The 18,671-nt window shown below is 37.6% G+C and overlaps 2 protein-coding genes across 9 annotated transcripts in view; one reads left to right on the plus strand and one right to left on the minus strand.

Moving 5' to 3' along the window:
* Window positions 1-16,388, minus strand: part of FTO (FTO alpha-ketoglutarate dependent dioxygenase) — a 415,383-nt gene extending 398,995 nt beyond the window's left edge. Inside the window, 1 exon segment of the mRNA XM_055232690.2 lies at window positions 16,121-16,388. Within this exon segment, the coding sequence (XP_055088665.1) occupies window positions 16,121-16,165 (45 nt within the window). The 5' untranslated portion in view covers window positions 16,166-16,388.
* A 23-nt stretch (window positions 16,389-16,411) lies between these two features.
* RPGRIP1L (RPGRIP1 like) overlaps window positions 16,412-18,671 on the plus strand; it is a 100,203-nt gene continuing 97,943 nt past the window's right edge. For 3 of the 8 annotated variants that reach the window (XM_055232687.2, XM_055232686.2, XM_063612685.1), the window contains exon 1: window positions 16,412-16,547. The gene's annotated coding sequence lies outside the window, so the exon portion shown is untranslated. Of the gene's footprint in view, window positions 16,548-16,734; window positions 16,806-17,098; window positions 17,133-18,671 lie in introns of all 8 variants that reach the window. The other 5 variants (XM_055232682.2, XM_055232684.2, XM_063612684.1 and 2 more) reach the window with 4 other exon arrangements.

Genomic DNA, 18,671 nt, shown 5'->3' on the forward strand with positions numbered 1-18,671 from the left:
GAACTAAGTAACCATTCATCTCAAGATGTTGCCAAAAGAAGCTTAGGCAATGCAGGACAAAGAAAACAATAAAAACAAAGGTAGAAATTAATGAATTAGAGCATAAACAAATCCAAGAGCTTGTTTAAAAAAAAAAAAAAAACAGACTACCAGAAAATACAGTCAATTTTTAAAGAGAAGACATGAATATACAAAGTTATAATTTAAAAGATGGAAAAAGTGAATATGGAATTTTTTTAATTATAAAACTATACACAATTCTACCCTAGTAAACCAGAGAATGTTAGGCTCAATGCCATGTCAATAAATGTAAAACTCTCCCATTCTAAGATATAATGACCAAAATTTACTCAAGAAGAAAACTAAATAGACAATAGCCAGGCGTGGTGGTGCACGCCTGTAATCCCAGCTACTTGAGGGGCTGAAGCAGGAGAACTGCTTGAGCCCAGGAGGCAGAGGTTGCAGTGAGCCAAGACTACAGCCTGGGTGACACAGCAAGACTCTACTCAAAAAAAAAAAAAAAAAGAAGAAGAAAGAAGAAAGAAGAAAAGAAGAGAAGAAGAAGAAAGAAGAAGAAGAAGAAAGAAAGAAGAAAAGAAGAAGAAAAAAGAAGAAGAAGAAGAAGAAGAAGAAGAAGAAGAAGAAGAAGAAGAAGAAGAAGAAGAAGAAGAAGAAGAAGAAGAAGAAGAAGAAGAAGAAGAAGAAGAGAAGAAGAAGGAAGGAAGAAAAGAAGAAGAAGAAGAAGAGGAAGAAGAGAAGAAAAAGAAGAAGAAGAAGAAGAAGAAGAAGAAGAAGAAGAAGAAAAGAAGAAGAAGAAGAAAAGAAGAAAGAAGAAGAAGAAAGAAGAAAGAAGAAGAAGAAGAAAAGAAGAAGAAAGAAGAAGGAAGAAGAAGAAGGAAGAAGAGGGAGAAAGGGAGAAGAGGGAGAAAGGGAGAAGAGGGAGAAGAGGGAGAAGAGGAGAAGAGGGAGAAGAAGAGGGAGAAGAAGAGGGAGAAGAAGAGGAAAAAAGAAGAAGAAGAAGAAGAAGAAGAAGAAGAAGAAGAAGAAGAAGAAGGAGTTCAAACTTCCAACAGGCAAATAATCCTAATGCTTTGTAAATGGTTCCCAAGCAGAGAGGGAGGAGGAAAACTCTGCAAGTCATTTTATGATACTAGCATAATACGATACCAAATTTGACAAAAGAAAGCACAAAAAGGAGTTTCTCAATATTTTTACTCACTTTACCTTCTTCTACTGTGATCCTATCCCCATCCGCCAAAAGTGCTTTATTAGGCTTTACAAACTGTAGCTTGAATTACGTTCAACATGTATGTTATATATGCCCCATTCAAAGATTCGCATATACCCTCAACCCCTGGAGTACCACTCTGCAGTTTCCATAAGAATTTCTGATACTGATCCATCTTACTTTCCTAATTGAAATTCTAAAATGTTGAATTCAGCAATATATTAAAAGACCTATATAATATAAACAAGTAGGCTTTATCCCAAGGAACCATTATTAGAAAGTCTAATAAATTACGTTTTATCAGTAGAAGTAAAGATACTACCTACCATCTAAACAGACGTCCAAAAAATGTTCCTAAAATTCAATAAAATTCAACCTCAGTCCCTGAAAAAAAAAAGTAAGAACCAAAAATAACTGCCAACAACTACCACTTTACTTAATACTAGAATCCCAAAGTATAACCGTTAAAGACATGACTATCTGCTATAACCACTACCAACTGGAGGTTCTAGACAAGGTAATATAGAAGAAAAAAAAAGAGAAGAGAGTATAATTACTGAAAGAGGAAAAAACAAATTATATTTGCAGATAATTAGATTATCTACCTCATAAATATCCAGAAAACCCAAGAACATCATCCAAAACTATTAGAATGATAAGAAGGCATTCTGTATTGTGGCCAAATATAAAAATAGCACACACATAAAAAACTTTCTTAAGTATCATTTAAAAAACCCAATTTTTAAATATCCCATTTTCAATAGTAACCAAAAAATAGTAATCAAAAATATAAAATACCCACGTATTTTACATAAAGTAATAAATAGTGCCCAACTGAACAAAATTACAAAGCTTTCTGAAGATCATAAAACTTAAATAAATGTAGAGACAGATAATTACTGAATGAGAAAAATGATTTACCATAAATATTTCAGTTATTTCCAAATGACTATATAAATTTAATGCAATAACAATTAAAATACCAAAAGACTGGTGGGGCACATGGGGGACCTTGAAAAAGTGATTTTTAAATTTACCTGGGAAAAAATTTAGGTTGTCTTCTCAAAGCAAGAGATGAGCCACGGAATTTTTGAAAGTAAAGACTAATTATAGGGGCCTTATGCTGCCAAATATAGAAAGATATTATAAATCGATGGCAATTAAAATGATGTGTCAAAATAAAAACAAACAGGATAAAAAGCAGATCTGATTATTTAAGCATTCAAATCAGTACGTAAAAGATAAGTCAATAAATGCAGGCAGCAATATCTGATTGGCCTTGGGGAAGAAAAATTTCCACATCTACTCCATACTGTAACACCAACTAAATTCTAGACACATTTTAACAATTATATGAAAAAAACATAAAATATTAATAACCAGAAGAACACGTAAGTGACTGTTAATCTAATACTCAGGCGGAAAATGTTTTTCTAATTAAAAACAAAGGAAAACTTTTGAATAACAAAAATACAAAAGTCAGGCAATAAACTGGAAAAATATTTCTATCACATGATTAGTAAATAACATCCCTAATCTACAAAATATTTTTCCAAATCAGTAAGAAAAGACAAACACGTTAGCAAAATGAACAAAGCCTATATGAATAAACAAATCACAGAAGAACTATATTTGGCCAATATAAATGGTGGGAGGAAATTCAACCAAATATAATAATTAGGAAAATACAAATTAGTTCTACAAGTTCCTACTTCTCCTCCAAATTAGCAAACATTTTTGTTTTCTGATAATTCCCAGTGTTAGAGTGGATGTACCAATAAGCATTCTCACATATTGCTTCTTAAACTGGAAACTGGCATTACCTCCCTGGGTGGCAACTTGACAATGATAACCAAAAATCTTTACAAAAGTTAGCCCATACAATTCTCCTTTTAATTTACCCTATGAAACATTCCAAAGATTTGCAGAGATTTATGTACAAGAATGTTCACTAAAGGATAACCTATGACAGAATGGAAAAATATCCATACAATACTATACAATTGGAATTATATGAAAAAATATAATATACTGGATGGTAAAAAAAAGGCAGAGTAAAAAATATACAAATTATCATTCTAATTTTTGTTTAAAATATATCTTATATAATATATATCATAAATATATTTAAGTAAAATTAGTCATACTGTATATATTATATATAATAAGCATAATAATATTCTAAGCAATATACCAATATAAAGTAACAATATCTCTGAAGAATTATGAGACTTTTTTCTGCCTCATATTTTTCCATATTTGTTAGTTTTTCTAAAATAAAAAATTATGTAATCAGAAAAAAAATTCATTAAGAAATTTAAGAAATGCTTCTCTATCTAATATACCATATACTTATATATACAGTATGGTTCTATATTTACGAAGCTGACTTTCATAAGCTACATATGAAAAATAATTTCATTATTTTAATAGTCACATGCATAATAATAACTAACCTTATACAGCACTTGCCCCAACAATATTCTAAATGCTTTACATATGTTAAATCATTTAATCTTCACAACTATTATGATACCCATTTTACGGATGAAGATTGAGGCTCAAGGAGATTAGGTGACTTGCCCAAGATCACTCAGCCAGTACACAGAGCTAAAGGATTCCACGTTCTTAACCACCACAGGCTACAGTTTCTCCTCATAAACTATACTGTAAAGCAATAAGACTGATTTATACATAAATGCCAGAACATAAACAACATAAGCACTATCTCCTTTCAAGTAGCCTCCTTGGGAAACTCTATACATATCCAAAGATGTGGTCATTGATCAAAACATTTTTGGAAAACTTTCCTTTGACTATCCCCCTAGGGTAGTAAACATGTCTCCAGCGAGGAAGGAAGAGATTTCTTTCAAACAGCTACGAGTCATTCAGAAACAAGTCTCAAAGTGGATGTCAGAATTCTGCTTTTGATAACACAGCAAAAAAAACCAATGAGGCTGATTTTACTATTGCGGCCATGCTCCCAAGAAGTACACATTCACAGTAGACTAGTATTTACTATACTGCATTATTATAATTATTTGTTTACATGCCTGTCTTCCTCCTATGAGGTCCTCAACGGCAAAGATTATATCTTACTCGTCCTCAAGTCTCCAGCCTGTAATCCAAGTCCTGGTACACAAAGGGTACTAATTAAGTATTTCTGAATGAACTCTACAGAGAATGTCACACAAATGCTTTGAGCTATAACAACATATTAGAATAAATATACTGCCAAGAGGGTATCTGAGTCTATATACAAATAAACATACAAGGTATGTGGAAAGAGATTATAATGAAAAAAATGGGAATTTTACAAAGTTCTCAAAATTCCAAATATTCAGGAAGATAGAAATCAGTTTTTAATGGGTCTTCTCATAATAATGTTTAGTTGTAGTCATTTCTCACAAGACATAAGAGGGGGAGCAGATATGCCTCATTATCTAAAAAGCAATCTACTGGACCAAGGATGCAGAAATAAACATAAACTTCCTCAGACAACGATGCAAAAACACATCTGCTCCACAGAAGACACCAAGATGCATCCTGCCTATGGGTTCAATCGACAAACCACAACCTGGTGCCTGAAGTATAAATCAAAGAACCTTACATCCCTGGTACTTATTGACATTTGCTACCTGCAAATTTCTAATATGTGCAAGATGGGCCTATTTTTATTTACAGTACAAACCACAGACTGAATGTAAAACAAGCTGCTTAATAAATCCAGAGGAACATAAAACACCAGCATAACTCAGACAGCAAGACAGACACTCACTCCTTAATTAAGTGGGTGATGTTCTGTTTAAAACAAAAAGACAACCCTGGGCTATAGCTAAGATTAAGCACTCAGAGTTGCAAGGGAAAAGCCAACCATTTTCAGGGCAAAGCCTTTAAATCATGAAAAATAAAGCATCTAATAGTCCGTATTCAATAGTAAGTAGACAGTCAGGACACAGACTGATTTGGATTAACACATTTTCAGTTATAACAAGTAATTTTACAGAGGATTAGTATCTTGATGGTCTGATCAATATGAGGCACTGCTGCTATTACATATGAAGAGAAAATTGCCCCTCTGGTAATAAAGTGTGCGTGTCTTCGTTCTCCTTCATTTGTTGAGTCCATTACTGTAATGGTTCCAGCATTAACAGCTGGGGCAATTTAAGCAGCAGGGGTCTGATGATTTTAAAAGCTGGGAACACTGGCTACTCATCCTTTCCTCCCTTGCAGTCTGCATATGCAACTCCTCTGCCTGGCTGTGGTTCCAACACAAGGATCGTGTTTTATGAGAACAATGACTACTATTTCCCAATTATTGTCTCATTAATAGTGTTACCAGCCAATAATATAACTAAAACAAAAATGGCTCGCAGCATATTGGCTGCTGATTCGGCGAAAAATTGCACACTATTTACCTAAATAACAAGATCGACATGACAACAGGCTAGAGTCCACATAAACTGTAATGTTTGCATTCATTTGCCCGGTGCTATTCTCATATTCTTAAGCCAAACAAATGCTGTTGTGCTGACAGACAAAAAAAAAATTTCATCAGCAGAATTTTCCATCTTTGTTTTCAAAAAATGGCACACTGGAAAATAGTGAGATAATGGACGGCTGTACATAGAAATAGAAAATCCATATTAATGCAGCCTTGAGACTTTAATCATGCCCAATTCAGCAGAATGAGTTAAGGTTGCAACATCAGCCCATTTTATATTATTACTGGAGAAATGCTGGCCCTTGAGGCTCAGCCTTGAATGATCCAATCACTAAATGAAGGTGCCAAAGGGCAGACTCAGGGCTAATGCAGAAATCAGAGCTCTGAATTTTCTGATCACAAACAATTATGAAAACACTCATGCTCTGGCAACAAATCTCCTCCTCAGAGCAGCTGCAACATAATTTGGTCCTTCAAACTGAATTTTCTACTTGGTTTCTACCAGTTGTAAAGGTCTTAACTGCCCTTTATCCATATGGCAGTTTTTTAACATAAGGGGAGGCATGGTCACTTTGTAAGCAGGTCATTTCCAAAACTACAGAGTAAATAAATGATCGGCATAGCAACAGGACACACGCTTATAGCAAAAACAAAAATGCACACCTAATAGTCAAACTCATAGAATCAGAGAGTAGAAAAGTGATTACCAGGGCTGGGAGGATGGGAAAGAGCTAATCAAGCAGCATAAAGTTTCAATTATACAAGATGAATCAGTGCCAGAGATCTGCTATACAACATTGTACCTACAGTTTACAATACTTTATTGTACACTTAAAAATGTGGTAATAGAGTAGATCTTATGTTGTGTTCTTACCATAATAAAATACATTTTTTTAAATGTAAACCATAGCACCAATTCAAGGTTTAACTTTCAAACATGTGATGGCTTAACAAACAACATGCCAAGGACAAATGTTTGGAAACATGCCCCTACCAACACAAATCTTCATCTCTTGAACCTGTTCTAACCCAACCCAAGGAATCCTAAGAATCTTCCCAGTTTACATTGTGAAATCAACCAGTGAGACAATTTGATAAAATATTACAAAATCAGTTTATAATAGAAGAGTAAATGAATGTGCTTAGCAGAACTCTAAATTCACCTTCTCTAAGGTGTGTTTTTCATTAAGGTTCCAAAAGTACCACCTTAACAAAAGTTCCTCTCCTCTAGAAGTTAGAAAGTCACACTTTAAATATAACTTTAGCAAGAAAACTGCCATAATAAACCAACAACAACAAAATACTCTAAATCTGAAAGGTAAACTGGCATTTTAAAATTGGAAGAGAACACTTGAAAACAAGTGTTGACAGTTGCTAAAGTATGTGTTGAACAGAAGAGTCTTGTTTCTCAAAATTAATGCCCACACCAGTGATATATTAATTTAAAATTCATAAGGTACTTAAGCATTTTCCATTATTTCTTTCAAATTCCGGTTCCATCTCTCACTATTAGAAAGTCTGCTGACCAATAACAAGTGATGCTCTTGGGAATTCATTCATTCATTGTTTGACAAGTATGGTATATCTACCATGTGTCTGGCAAAATCTTAAGGGCTAGGGATAAAATGGTGAATGACAAAACTGAAAAAAAGAAAACATGATCTCTACTTTTTTGGAGACTATCATCTGCATGCCAAAATCTGTATCACTAAACTCAGCCACAGTAAATCTCATTAGCAGCCAAGGATCCAGAATCATAATTATGAAGGGTCACATGTATCACATAACAGATGCTGGACGCTCTCAACCATTTAATCTTTCTTCACCAGACACTTATTAATGTCTCCTTTGTGGAAGACATCCTGCCAGGTACAATGGAGAGATGAAAAGATGAATTAGACACAAATGCTATCTTCAAGGAAGCTACTGTTTGCTCAAAGTGTCTAAGATTTTTTTTTGAATGGCTAATTTAGTTTTCAAAACCAATACTAGGAGGGTTAGGAAACAGGCCTGGAAATAACAGAAAGTAGCAAGAACTCACTCGATAGTTTAGCTGGTTAATTTTCAAGTAAGGTACAGTATTTAAAGTGGTTTGGAAACTATGGTCAAATACACTAAGTCTTCTTCTATTTACAGAAGTCAACTAAACCTCCGAAACAGTGATTAAAGGCTTACCCATATATTGAAGGAGACATTAAGCAAAAAATAATAATGGATTTCGGGAAGAAGGAAGAAAAACAGAGTAGAATCTGTCAGGTGAGGTTTTCATTTTTCAAGTCCCCTGGTCTTTGGCCTAACACCAAAACTGTCCTATATTTAGTGTCCAGTTTAGATAAACTGGTGACATAATCTAGAATGGCCCATAATAAAAGTAGACTCCAAAAGAACCTTCTCAGGACCGCAATAAAATGCCAAATTTGAAATATAAAATAAGGTAAAAATACCCAGTCAGTAAAAACATAAATAACAAACTTTCTTTTGCTGAGTTGTTATTATTATTTAGAGACAGGGTCTCACTCTGTTACCCAGGCTGGAGTGCAGTGGCACAATCACAGCTCACTGTAACCTCCAACTCCTGGTCTCAAGTGAGCTTCCTCCACCTTGGCCTCACAAAGCATTGGGATTATGGGTCTGAGCCACTGCATTTGGCCAAGTTATTATTTTTATAACTCAATAAACCTTATCATTTAAAGTTGATAAGACAACTATCACCAAAAGCAGAAGAGTTTTTAAATCATGTTACTTAAAATGGTAGGTTACATATTCTGGATATTTTTCTTCACTGATAAAAATGTACATTACTCAAACAAAATTATTAAATGTTCTTAGGTATATAACCATTTCCATAATAAACTTAAACTAGTTCTATTTTTAATAGTTTAAAAGATGATCTAACCTAAGCCAGCATAAGAGTCTTTGAAGCTAACTTGGATTTCAACATCCATAGCTTTTTATTCCATGACTAATGAAACAGTTTTAATGTTTCTGAAAAACCCCGTAAGGAATCCCAGGCCTCTCATAAGGATACACCTTTAAACAGATCTTCTAAGGAAGGAATTCCATGACTACTAGGCCATGTTAGATCCTCTTTGCTACCATGTCCTCCCGTGATAAAACTCAGCACTCTACTGTTGGTACTTATTTACCTTCCATGGACAGCCAGCCAGTTCCATGGGAATGTGCCTGCCATCTTTACCCTGGTACTGGTACACTACTCAACACTTAATCAGGTTCCTTATCTGAACCACAGAACACAGAAAATGGTTTCAGTGCCTATATTTTCCATTTTCTGAAAAGTGGAACAAAACTAGTACCATTCTGGCTGCATGGGAAATAAGTTAATGGAACCCCATTTGAGAAAATCCACTTGACTAGACACTCAACATAAGTTTACAGAATAAATGTCCTGGGATCAGAATACATACATATTTATATATATATGTGTGTGTGTGTGTGTGTATGTGTGTGTGTGTATATATATATGTGTGTGTGTATATATATATATACACAGAATATGTATCTACTGGGGTCAGATAGGCAGTAGTGAAGGTGGTGGTGATGATGGTGATAACGATGATGATGGTAACAATGTTTATTTTTACTGTATGCCAGCAATGTTTTATGTGCTATATAATATCTCAATCCCTACCAGAACCGTATCACTCCTATTTGATAGATGAGGAAATGGAGGCTCAGAGAAGTTAAATTGCTTGCTCAAGTAAATGAGGGAGCAGAATTCAATTTCAGGAGTCTGCGTCTAAAGCTCCACACTACACCACTATATTGTAACTGAAGGGGCAAAACTGGATGACAGCAAAATGGAAAGCACATTTCCCACCTAAAAGGGAAGCCACTATTCAATTCTAGTTAGGAAAATGCATGCCCAGTGTTACCAGATACTCGAGTTTTTCAAGAGAGTCAGACACCCAGATCTTTATGTGAAATCTCTCAACTTTTAAATATTAGAAAATAATTCTGAAACAACTTTCAGTTTGTTTGGGCCAAATAAAACTTACCTACAGCCAGGATGCATATGTGGATTATAAATACGTGACCTCTAGAGGTCCCATCTTTCCTCAAAAATATACATGCAAAAATGCAAAATCTGGGCCGGGCATGGTGGCTCACGCCTGTAATCCCAACGCTTTGGGAGGCTGAGGCAGGTGGGGATCACGATGTCAGGAGTTCGAGACCAGCCTGGCCAACATGGTGAAACCCCATCTCTACTAAAAATACAAAAATTAGCTGGGTGTGGTGGCACGTGTCTGTAGTCCGAGCTACTCGGGAAGCTGAGGCAGAAGAATCGCTTGAACCCGGGAGGTGGAGGTTGCAGTGAGCCGAGATCACACCACTGCACTCCAGCCTGGGCGACAGAGCGAGACTCCGTCTCAAAAAAAAAAAAAAAAAAAGGAAAATCTGAATCTAATCACAAGGAAACACAAGACAATAAGAATACAGGGCCATTCTACAAAAAAATTAAATAAATAAATAAATAAAAGATAGCTTGCACACATCACAAATGTCAATGTCTTGAAAGAAAAAGGATGAGGAACCAATTTAAAGGACATGAAAGGACACCAGATTAAAGGAGAAGAGACCAAAGGGACCTGACAGTGAAAGGTAATATGCAATCCAGATAGAACCTGGACCAGGAAAAAAATGCTATAAAATTCATTATTAGAACAATGAGCAAAATATGAATATGGACTTTGGATGAAATAATGGCATTATATCAACATTAACTTTTTCTGAAATTAACAATTGATTGTGTTTATATTTGTATGTAAGAGAATGTCCATGTTCTTAGGAAATATATGCTGAACTATTTAGGGGTAAAGAGGACATGTCTCCAACTTACTCTGCAATGGTTCATTAAAAAAAAATTGTTCATGTGGATACATACGGCGAGAGAGAGAGCAATAAAGTGAACACAGCAAGATGTTAAACTGAATATGGACAAACAGGTCTATGAGAGCTCTAGGTTCTACTCTTGCTCTTCAATAAGTTTTAAATCATTTCAAAATAATAAATTATAACATCTGGGAAAAAACGCATAGGGCCAGCCCCACCCCAGCAGAGGACCCCTCAGGCCACCAAACTCAATCAAGGGCATGGTACTCTACTCCCGGGATAGTAGCTAGACCTAATCACACTGGGTCCTCACACCAACCCACAGAAGCAGCTATTCTTAACCTCATTAATGACTGGAGAAACTGAGACACAGGGTATGAATCCCCATCCCAATAGTAAGGAAATAGTAGATGCCATGGTTCTAACTCAAACCATCAAATACTAATCTGGACTGTTCTATTATATGCCTTAGAAGAAAAGTTCATTTTAAAAATGCATGAATACCATATAGTATAGTACTCTCATATGCTTAACACAAATTAAATAAATGTTAATCGTAGAAAGCTATTTGGTCCAACCTTCTTATTCACCCTCCAGACTTGGAAACAGCCTAAAAGTCTACAGCATAAGCAATCACAAGGGAGAAAATATGATCTAAGTTATTTCAAAGAGAAAAGAAAAATAAAAACTTAAGTACCCATTATGGGGATGACAAAGTTTAAGTTAAAAAGCAAACAAGAAATCTTTGTGACTTTGGGATAAAGATTACATAGATATGACACAAAAAGCATGAATCATAAAAATAAACATTGAAAAATTGGACCTTTCTTAAAAACTATTAAGTAACCTAGATGAATGGAAGATAATGTTTGCAACACACATAGTAAACAAAGGATTTATATCTAGAAAATATAAAGAACTCATAAAACTCAATAATAGGAACACAAACAATGCAACAAAAAAATGGGCAAAGATTTTGAACAGACACTTCAAAAAAGAAGATATATGCATGTCCAATAAGCACATGAGAAGATGCATAACATTATTACCCATCAGAGAAATGCAAATCAAACCACAATGAGATACCACTTCACACCCACTATAATGACTACAATAGAAAAGACAGACAACAACAAGTGTTGACAAGGATGTGACAAAATTGTAACCCTCAAAATGGCTGGTGGGAAATGTAAAATGATGTAGCCACACAAGTAAACAGTTTGTCAGTTTCTTAAAATGTTAAACACAGATTTACCATATGACCAGTAATTCCACTCCTAGGTATCTACCCAAGAGGAATGAAAACATGTCCACACAAAAACTAGGGTGCAAATGTTCACAGTAGCATTTTCCATAATAGTCAAAATGTAGAAACAAATCAAATGTCCATCAACTGGTGAACAGATAAACAAAACATGGTATATCCTGACACTGGAATTCTTTTTTTTTTTTTTTTTTTTTTTTGAGACAGAGTCTCACTCTGTCACCCAGGCTGGAATGCAGTGGCACAATCTGGGCTCTCTGCAACCTCTGCCTCCCGGGTTAGGTGATTCTCATGCCTCAGCCTCCCGAGTAGCTAGAACTACAGGCATGTGCCATCACTCCCAGCTAATTTTTGTATTTTTAGTAGAAACAGGGTTTCACCATGTTGGCCAGGCTGCTCTTGATCTAAGTTATCCTGATCTCAGGTGATCCACCTGCCTTGGCCTCCCAAAGTGCTGGGATTACAGGCATGAGCCACCACGCTCGGCCTGACACTGGAATTCTATCTACCGTGTAATAAAAAGGAACAAAGTACCGATACATGCTACAACATGGATGAACCTCAAAAACATCCTGAGTGAAAGAAGACTACATGTTGTATGAGTCTATCAATACAAAAATGTCCAGAAAAGGCAAATCTAAAGAACAGAGTAGATTCGTGGTTCCCTAGGGATGAAGTAGAATTGGGAAATAACTGCAAATGAAGACAAAGTTTCTTCTGGAATGGAACTGTTCTAAGACTGTGGTGATAGTCACACAACTCTGCAAATATACTACCAACCATTGAGTCCTACACTGAAAACAGGTGAATTTTATGGTATGTAAATTATACCTCAATAAAGATTTACAAAAAGAGAGATATGGAACCTCATTAGTCATCACTGAAATGCAAATTAAAATCAAATATCACTGCACACCTACTAGAATGGTTAAAATGTAAAAGACTGACAAGCGATGAAAAGATACGAAACAAGTAGAACTCTCATTTTACATTCCTACTAACAGTTGGTAGGAATGTAAAAGGGTGCAGTGCATTTGAATATTGTTCCCCAAAAAGATGTCCGAATCCAAAAACCTGGCACTTATGAATGTAACCTTATTTGGAAAAAGTGTCCTTGCAAATGTAATTAAGTTGAGGCTCTTAAGGATCTCAGGATCATCCTGGATTCAGGACGGGTCCTAATCCAATGACTGGCATCCTTTTAACAGAAAGGAGAGAGAGATTTGAGACACAGAAACAGAGAGAAGAAGTCCATGTGAAGATGGAAGCAGAGAAGTTATGAAGTGATGCTACCACAAGCCAAGGAACACCAGGGACACTAGAAGCTGGAAGAGGCAAGGAAGGAGTTTCCCCTAGAGTCCTTCAAAGGGAGTATGGCCCTATTGACACCTTGATTTCAATGCCTCATCTCCAGAACTGTAAGATAATAAAAATAAATTTCTATTGTTTTAAGCCACCAAGTTTGTAGTAACTTGTTGCAGCAGCCATAAGAAACTAAAACAAATGGTCAAATCACTTTGGAAAACTGGCAATTTCTTCATAAGGTTAAACAAAGAACTCCCCTATAACTAAGCAATTCTACTCCTGGGCATTACCCGACAGAAATAAAAATGTAAAGACTCCTACGTGAATGGTCATAGCAGCTTTTTCTGACAGAAATGAAAATGGAAAGACATGTCATACATGAATGGTAAAAGCAGCTTTTTTCATAGGAGTCCAAAACCAGAAATAATCCTAATGTCCAGCAACAAGTGAATGAATAAACAACATGTGGTGTCTCTATACAGTAGGCCACTGATTTGCAATAAAAAGGAACAAATTATTGATACATACAACAACATGGATTAATCTCAAAAATCATTATGCTGGCCAGGAACAGTGGCTCACGCCTATAATCCCAGTACTTTGGGTAGCAGAGGCAGGCGGACGGCTTCAGCCCAGGAGTTCCAGACCAACTTGGGCAACACAGCAAGACACCATCTCTATTTTGAAAAAAAATCATTACGCTGAATGAAAAAAAGACCCAAAAGTATACACTGTATGCTTCCATTTATATGAAATCTAGAAAATACAAAAGCATCTACAGAGACAAAAAAACATATCAGTGGTTGCTTGGGGGCCAAGGTGGAGGGACAGACTAATCACAAATTAACGAGAGGGAACTTAGGAGAGAAATGTTCGCTATGCCAATTGTGGTGGTTTTGCAGGTATATACATTTGTCAAAAGGCATCAGATTGTACACAAAAATGGTTGCAAATGACTGTATGTAAATTATACCTCAATAAAATTGATTAGAAAAGAGAAAATAATTCATGAGCCATTGGACACTTTACATTTAAGATTTAAAACAACTACTTATACTTTGTTCTAACAAATAATATTAAGCAAACAAATTTTAAATGAAGAGCAAATTTTTTAAAGAAAAAAGGAAGACAACTTGCTCTACTAATTCAACATGTTTCACAAGCAGAAAATGGAAAAAGCCTTGAATTTGGAGTCAGAAGACCTGGCTCAGAGCACTAGTTCCACCTAGCAACCACGTGGCCTTGGGCAAGTCACGATTTACCTACAAGTCTCAGTTTCTACATCTCTAAAATATGGATGACACTAATAACTACCTCATAGGCAATGGTTATGGTTTCAATAGAGTAAGAGCTCCTTTGGTGCAGTGATTCTATTTCAGCCAAAATTATAATCCCAATGTATGGCAAATAATAGGTGCTCAATAAATCTTCACAGAATAAATGAATTACTTTAAAAATAAACCTGAAAGATGAGAAAGACATCATGCACAACACCATGAGATGACATTTGTTTCTCTGCACTATGTAGACTAAAGCAGAAGGGTCACCCTCTATGTGCTTATCTTTAATATATTATCCACATCATATGCAGACTCAAGCATGAAAACTTCCGGTCCCTTATGAAATACTGCGATAACTCAGGTCAATATAGAGCAGATTTTATATTTTAAATCCTTAGGTGTATTGCCCTAAAACAGACTCACTTGTAAGATGAAATTCTATGAAAGCAAGAACTGTGTCTACGTTATTTAACACTGATATTCACTGCCAATACTTGCCTAACATAGAGTAGGCAGCAAATAACATGTGCAAAGGCCCTGAAGCCCGATGAAGTATAGGGAAGAGTGACTTTTAAGAAGGCCAAAGTGACTGGTAGGCAGAGAGCAAAGTGTCATATCCAAGGGAGTTGTGAAAGCAGGTAGGGTCCAGACCATGCAGGATCTTGTAGGCAACGTGAAGTTTTGTCTTTGTCCTAAGAGCAACAGAAAGCCATGGAATATTTTTAAACAGGTGGTTGGCAGAGTAAGGACAAAGGAAAGGGACATAATTAGATTTGCATTTCATGAAGATCTTACTCTATGGTGTGCAGAAGAGAATGGTAGTTGAGGGAAGGGAGAGAAGGTGGAAGAAGAATTAAGTTAGGGTGTAGAGTGAGTGTAGGCCAATCAATAGGCTATTCCAACAGTCTATTAAAAAGATAATGGTAGCTTGGTCCAAGGTAGTGGAGATGAAAAAAAAAAGTGGGCAGATTCCCAATATATGTAGACAAATCAACAGGATCTGACTTTGGGAATGAGAGAAAGGAAAACACTCAATGCTTCTGAGCCTCAGTTCTTCATCTGTGAAGCAGGGCTATTATTTATACTCCATCTGTATAATATCTATCTTCTAATCTGCTGTGACAATGATATGAAATAATTTAAATATTATTCACCTAATACAGTGCCTGACCCACAATAAATGCTTTTTAAAATCGCTGTTGCCATTATTATGGTCATCCCATGGAATGGCAACTACCAGAAGCTTAACACCAAAGGTAGAGAGGAGCAATGTAGTTAAAGATTCATATCCACAGCGCTGAAAGACACAAACTGTTATCAGCCGGTCACTGAGACAATTGTTCCAAAGAAACACGGCTGACTGCACAGATACTTCATCTAAGCCGATCTCAGTCCTCAGAGGCCATTATGAGACAGCACAGCTGGTATGATCACAGTCATCTGAGAATCCGGTAAACTGAGGCACAGGGATGGCTACAAATTTAACCAAGGAATAGGTGCAGAAGAAGGACAAGGAAATGGGTATCTTGCTTCTCATTTTTGAGCCGATCCAACAAGACTCGGCCTGCATCCTGAAGAGGACGAATTTGTAACACCCCCTCTAATGACTCCAGGTCTCTTGCTGACAAGGCCCAGTCATCCCTTAGTTTAACACCGTGCATCCGCTCGCCATCAAACCAAGCCCTTCCGGTTCCCTGATCCTAGCTCACAGCGCACGAAGATCCCCAGGCCCCGGGAGCCCGACATACCTTAGCTTCGCGCTCTCGTTCCTCGGCAGTCGGGGTGCGCTTCATGCTGCCACTAAAGCCGCCTTCGCCACCGCAAGCTGCGTAGATCCCTCGCGCTGGACCCCGCCTCCTGCATGTAGTTCTCTCAGCGTCCTGCTCCCGTGTGGAGCCATTCTCCCTCAGAGTGGAGAAAACTACAACTCCCAGGATGCACCGCGGCTACGCCCTCGAGCGCCTCGGGGTTTAGCGCAGGAGAATTTCCCAGGTCGGACAGCTGGAAGAGCGTAGTCCGCTACCCAGCGAGCAAACAGGCTGGAGTCCAAGGAGAACTACATTTCCCAGGAGGCTACGGGGGCCTGCCATGTTTCTCCCGTGCTCCTCTCGGCCAGCCGCCGGCCACGCTGTCGGCGCTATAGCAACGGTAGCTAGCTGCAGGGCCAGTGGCGCGGTGAGTACTCGGGAGGATGGGGGAGGATGGGGGAGGATGGGAGTGGGTGGAGGATGCGGACCCTCCCCACTGCAGCGCGGGCCAGGGTCCTAGGGTCCGCTCTGCGGCCTGGAGAAGGCCCTGGAGTTGGCCCTGTAGTTCTGCTCGCGTGAAGGCAGCCCAGCCCAAGACACCTCCACATCCTCAGGCCTGAATCACAGCCCGCCCTTTATCCCCACGTCCAGGACCAACTTGAAATGTTGTATCCCAGCCATGAAGGTGAGAGTTGATGCTGCTAATTGCCTTCTCTATCCAGATCCTGCAAGTTGTAGGTCCCTAACATAGTTTGCTCATTTGCCCTGGATTGGGAGTTGGTTGGTAGACCCTAAACCTCCTGAGTGGTCTATTGTTTGCTTAATTATATATTATTTGTTTATCATGTGATTACCTCCATAACTTGCTAGCTTCATAAAGGCGGGGGTTTTGCTTGCTATTTTAATCTCAGTGCCTGGTATTCATTTATTAATTCAATAAATATTTTTTCTTTATTCTTTTTTTTGTGTGTGTGACAGGTTCTTGCTCCATCACCCAGGCTGGAGTGCAGTGGTAAGATCTCAGCTTACTGCAACCTCCTCCTCCCAGGTTCAAGCGATTCTCCTGCCTTAGCCTCCCAAGTAGCTGGGATTACAGGCGTGCGCCACCACACCCAGCTAATTTTTTTTATTTTTAGTAGAGACGGGGTTTCATCATGTTGGCCAGGCTGGTCTCGAACTCCTGGCCTGAAGTCATCTGCCCGTCTCGGCCTCGCAAAGTGCTGGGATTACAGGTGTGAGCCACCGTGCACAGCCAGTCATTCAATAAATATTAATGTTGGTTCCCACCCTGTACCAGGCACTGTTCCTGAACAGCTGTGAACAAGACTAATACCCATCTCAAGATGTTTATCCTTTTTTAGTGGAGACAAACAATAATTTTATCTGATAATTTCAGATAGAGGCAGTTGCTGTAAGAGATACAAGCCATGCATGCTGGCACGCACATGTAGTTCCAGCTACTCGGGAGGCTGAAGTGGGAGGATCACTTGAACCCATGAATTCGAGGCCAGCCCGGGCAACAGAGCAAGACCCTGTCTCAAAAAAAAAAAAAAAAAGAAAAGAAATAAACAGTGAAGAAATGTAAGGAAGACTACTCTAACATAGGATGGTCAGGGAAAGCCTGTCTGAGGAAGTGAGCTGAGCTCCAAAGATTAAGGAGCCAGCTAATACAAAGGCCTTGAGCAAGACAAGGGTATGGGGGGTTCGAGGAAAGTAAAGAATAATGTAGGTGAAGCATAGTGAGCAAAGAAGGATAACATGAGGGTGTTGGAGAGGCATTGCAGCATAGTGCAGGGTTTTTCAACTTCCACACTATTATTAACATTTTGGGCTGGATAATTCATTATTATGTCTCCTAAGCACTGTAAGATATTTAACATCATCCCTGGCCTCTACTCACTAAATGCCAGTAGCATCCCACTTCCTTGTTGTGACAACCAAAAATATCACCAGACACAACTATTAATACTTTCAACTACCACCTTACGTGAGTTAACTAATCTGTGTCTCAGCTTTCTCATTTGTAAAGCAGGAATCATTTGAGTAACAACCTCACAAGGATATGGTGAGACACTTCAGTAATTCCAATAACAGAGCACTTAGAACAGTACCTGGCACATAACAAGCGTTCAGTGAATGTTAACACCATCATCATCATCATCATCATCATCATCATCCTCATTATTTTTAAAGTGACCTTAACTCTGTCATGGAAAACTAATCATTTTCATACATGGGCCTATGTGTCAACAGGATCCTAAAAATTGACCTTTTCTATAGGAGTACTTCCAAAAGAAGATGATCTCCCAAGGATTTGTCTGTTAGCTGTTTCTATAAAAGCAAAATGCAATGGTTCTCCACCATTTGTGAGTTATAATAAAAGTTATGAACCCTCTTTAAAAAATTTTGAATATATACACATACATACACAATTTGTTAAACCATCTCTGGGTTCACAGACCCTGAAACCCCACGGACTCCATTCACTCAACAACTATTTAATGAATGCCTGCTCTCAGAATGCACCAAGCTCTATGCTAGCCTCCAAGAA

This window comes from Symphalangus syndactylus, chromosome 11 (genome assembly GCF_028878055.3).
Source record: "Symphalangus syndactylus isolate Jambi chromosome 11, NHGRI_mSymSyn1-v2.1_pri, whole genome shotgun sequence".
In the NCBI taxonomy this organism is placed as follows: Eukaryota; Metazoa; Chordata; class Mammalia; order Primates; family Hylobatidae; genus Symphalangus; species Symphalangus syndactylus.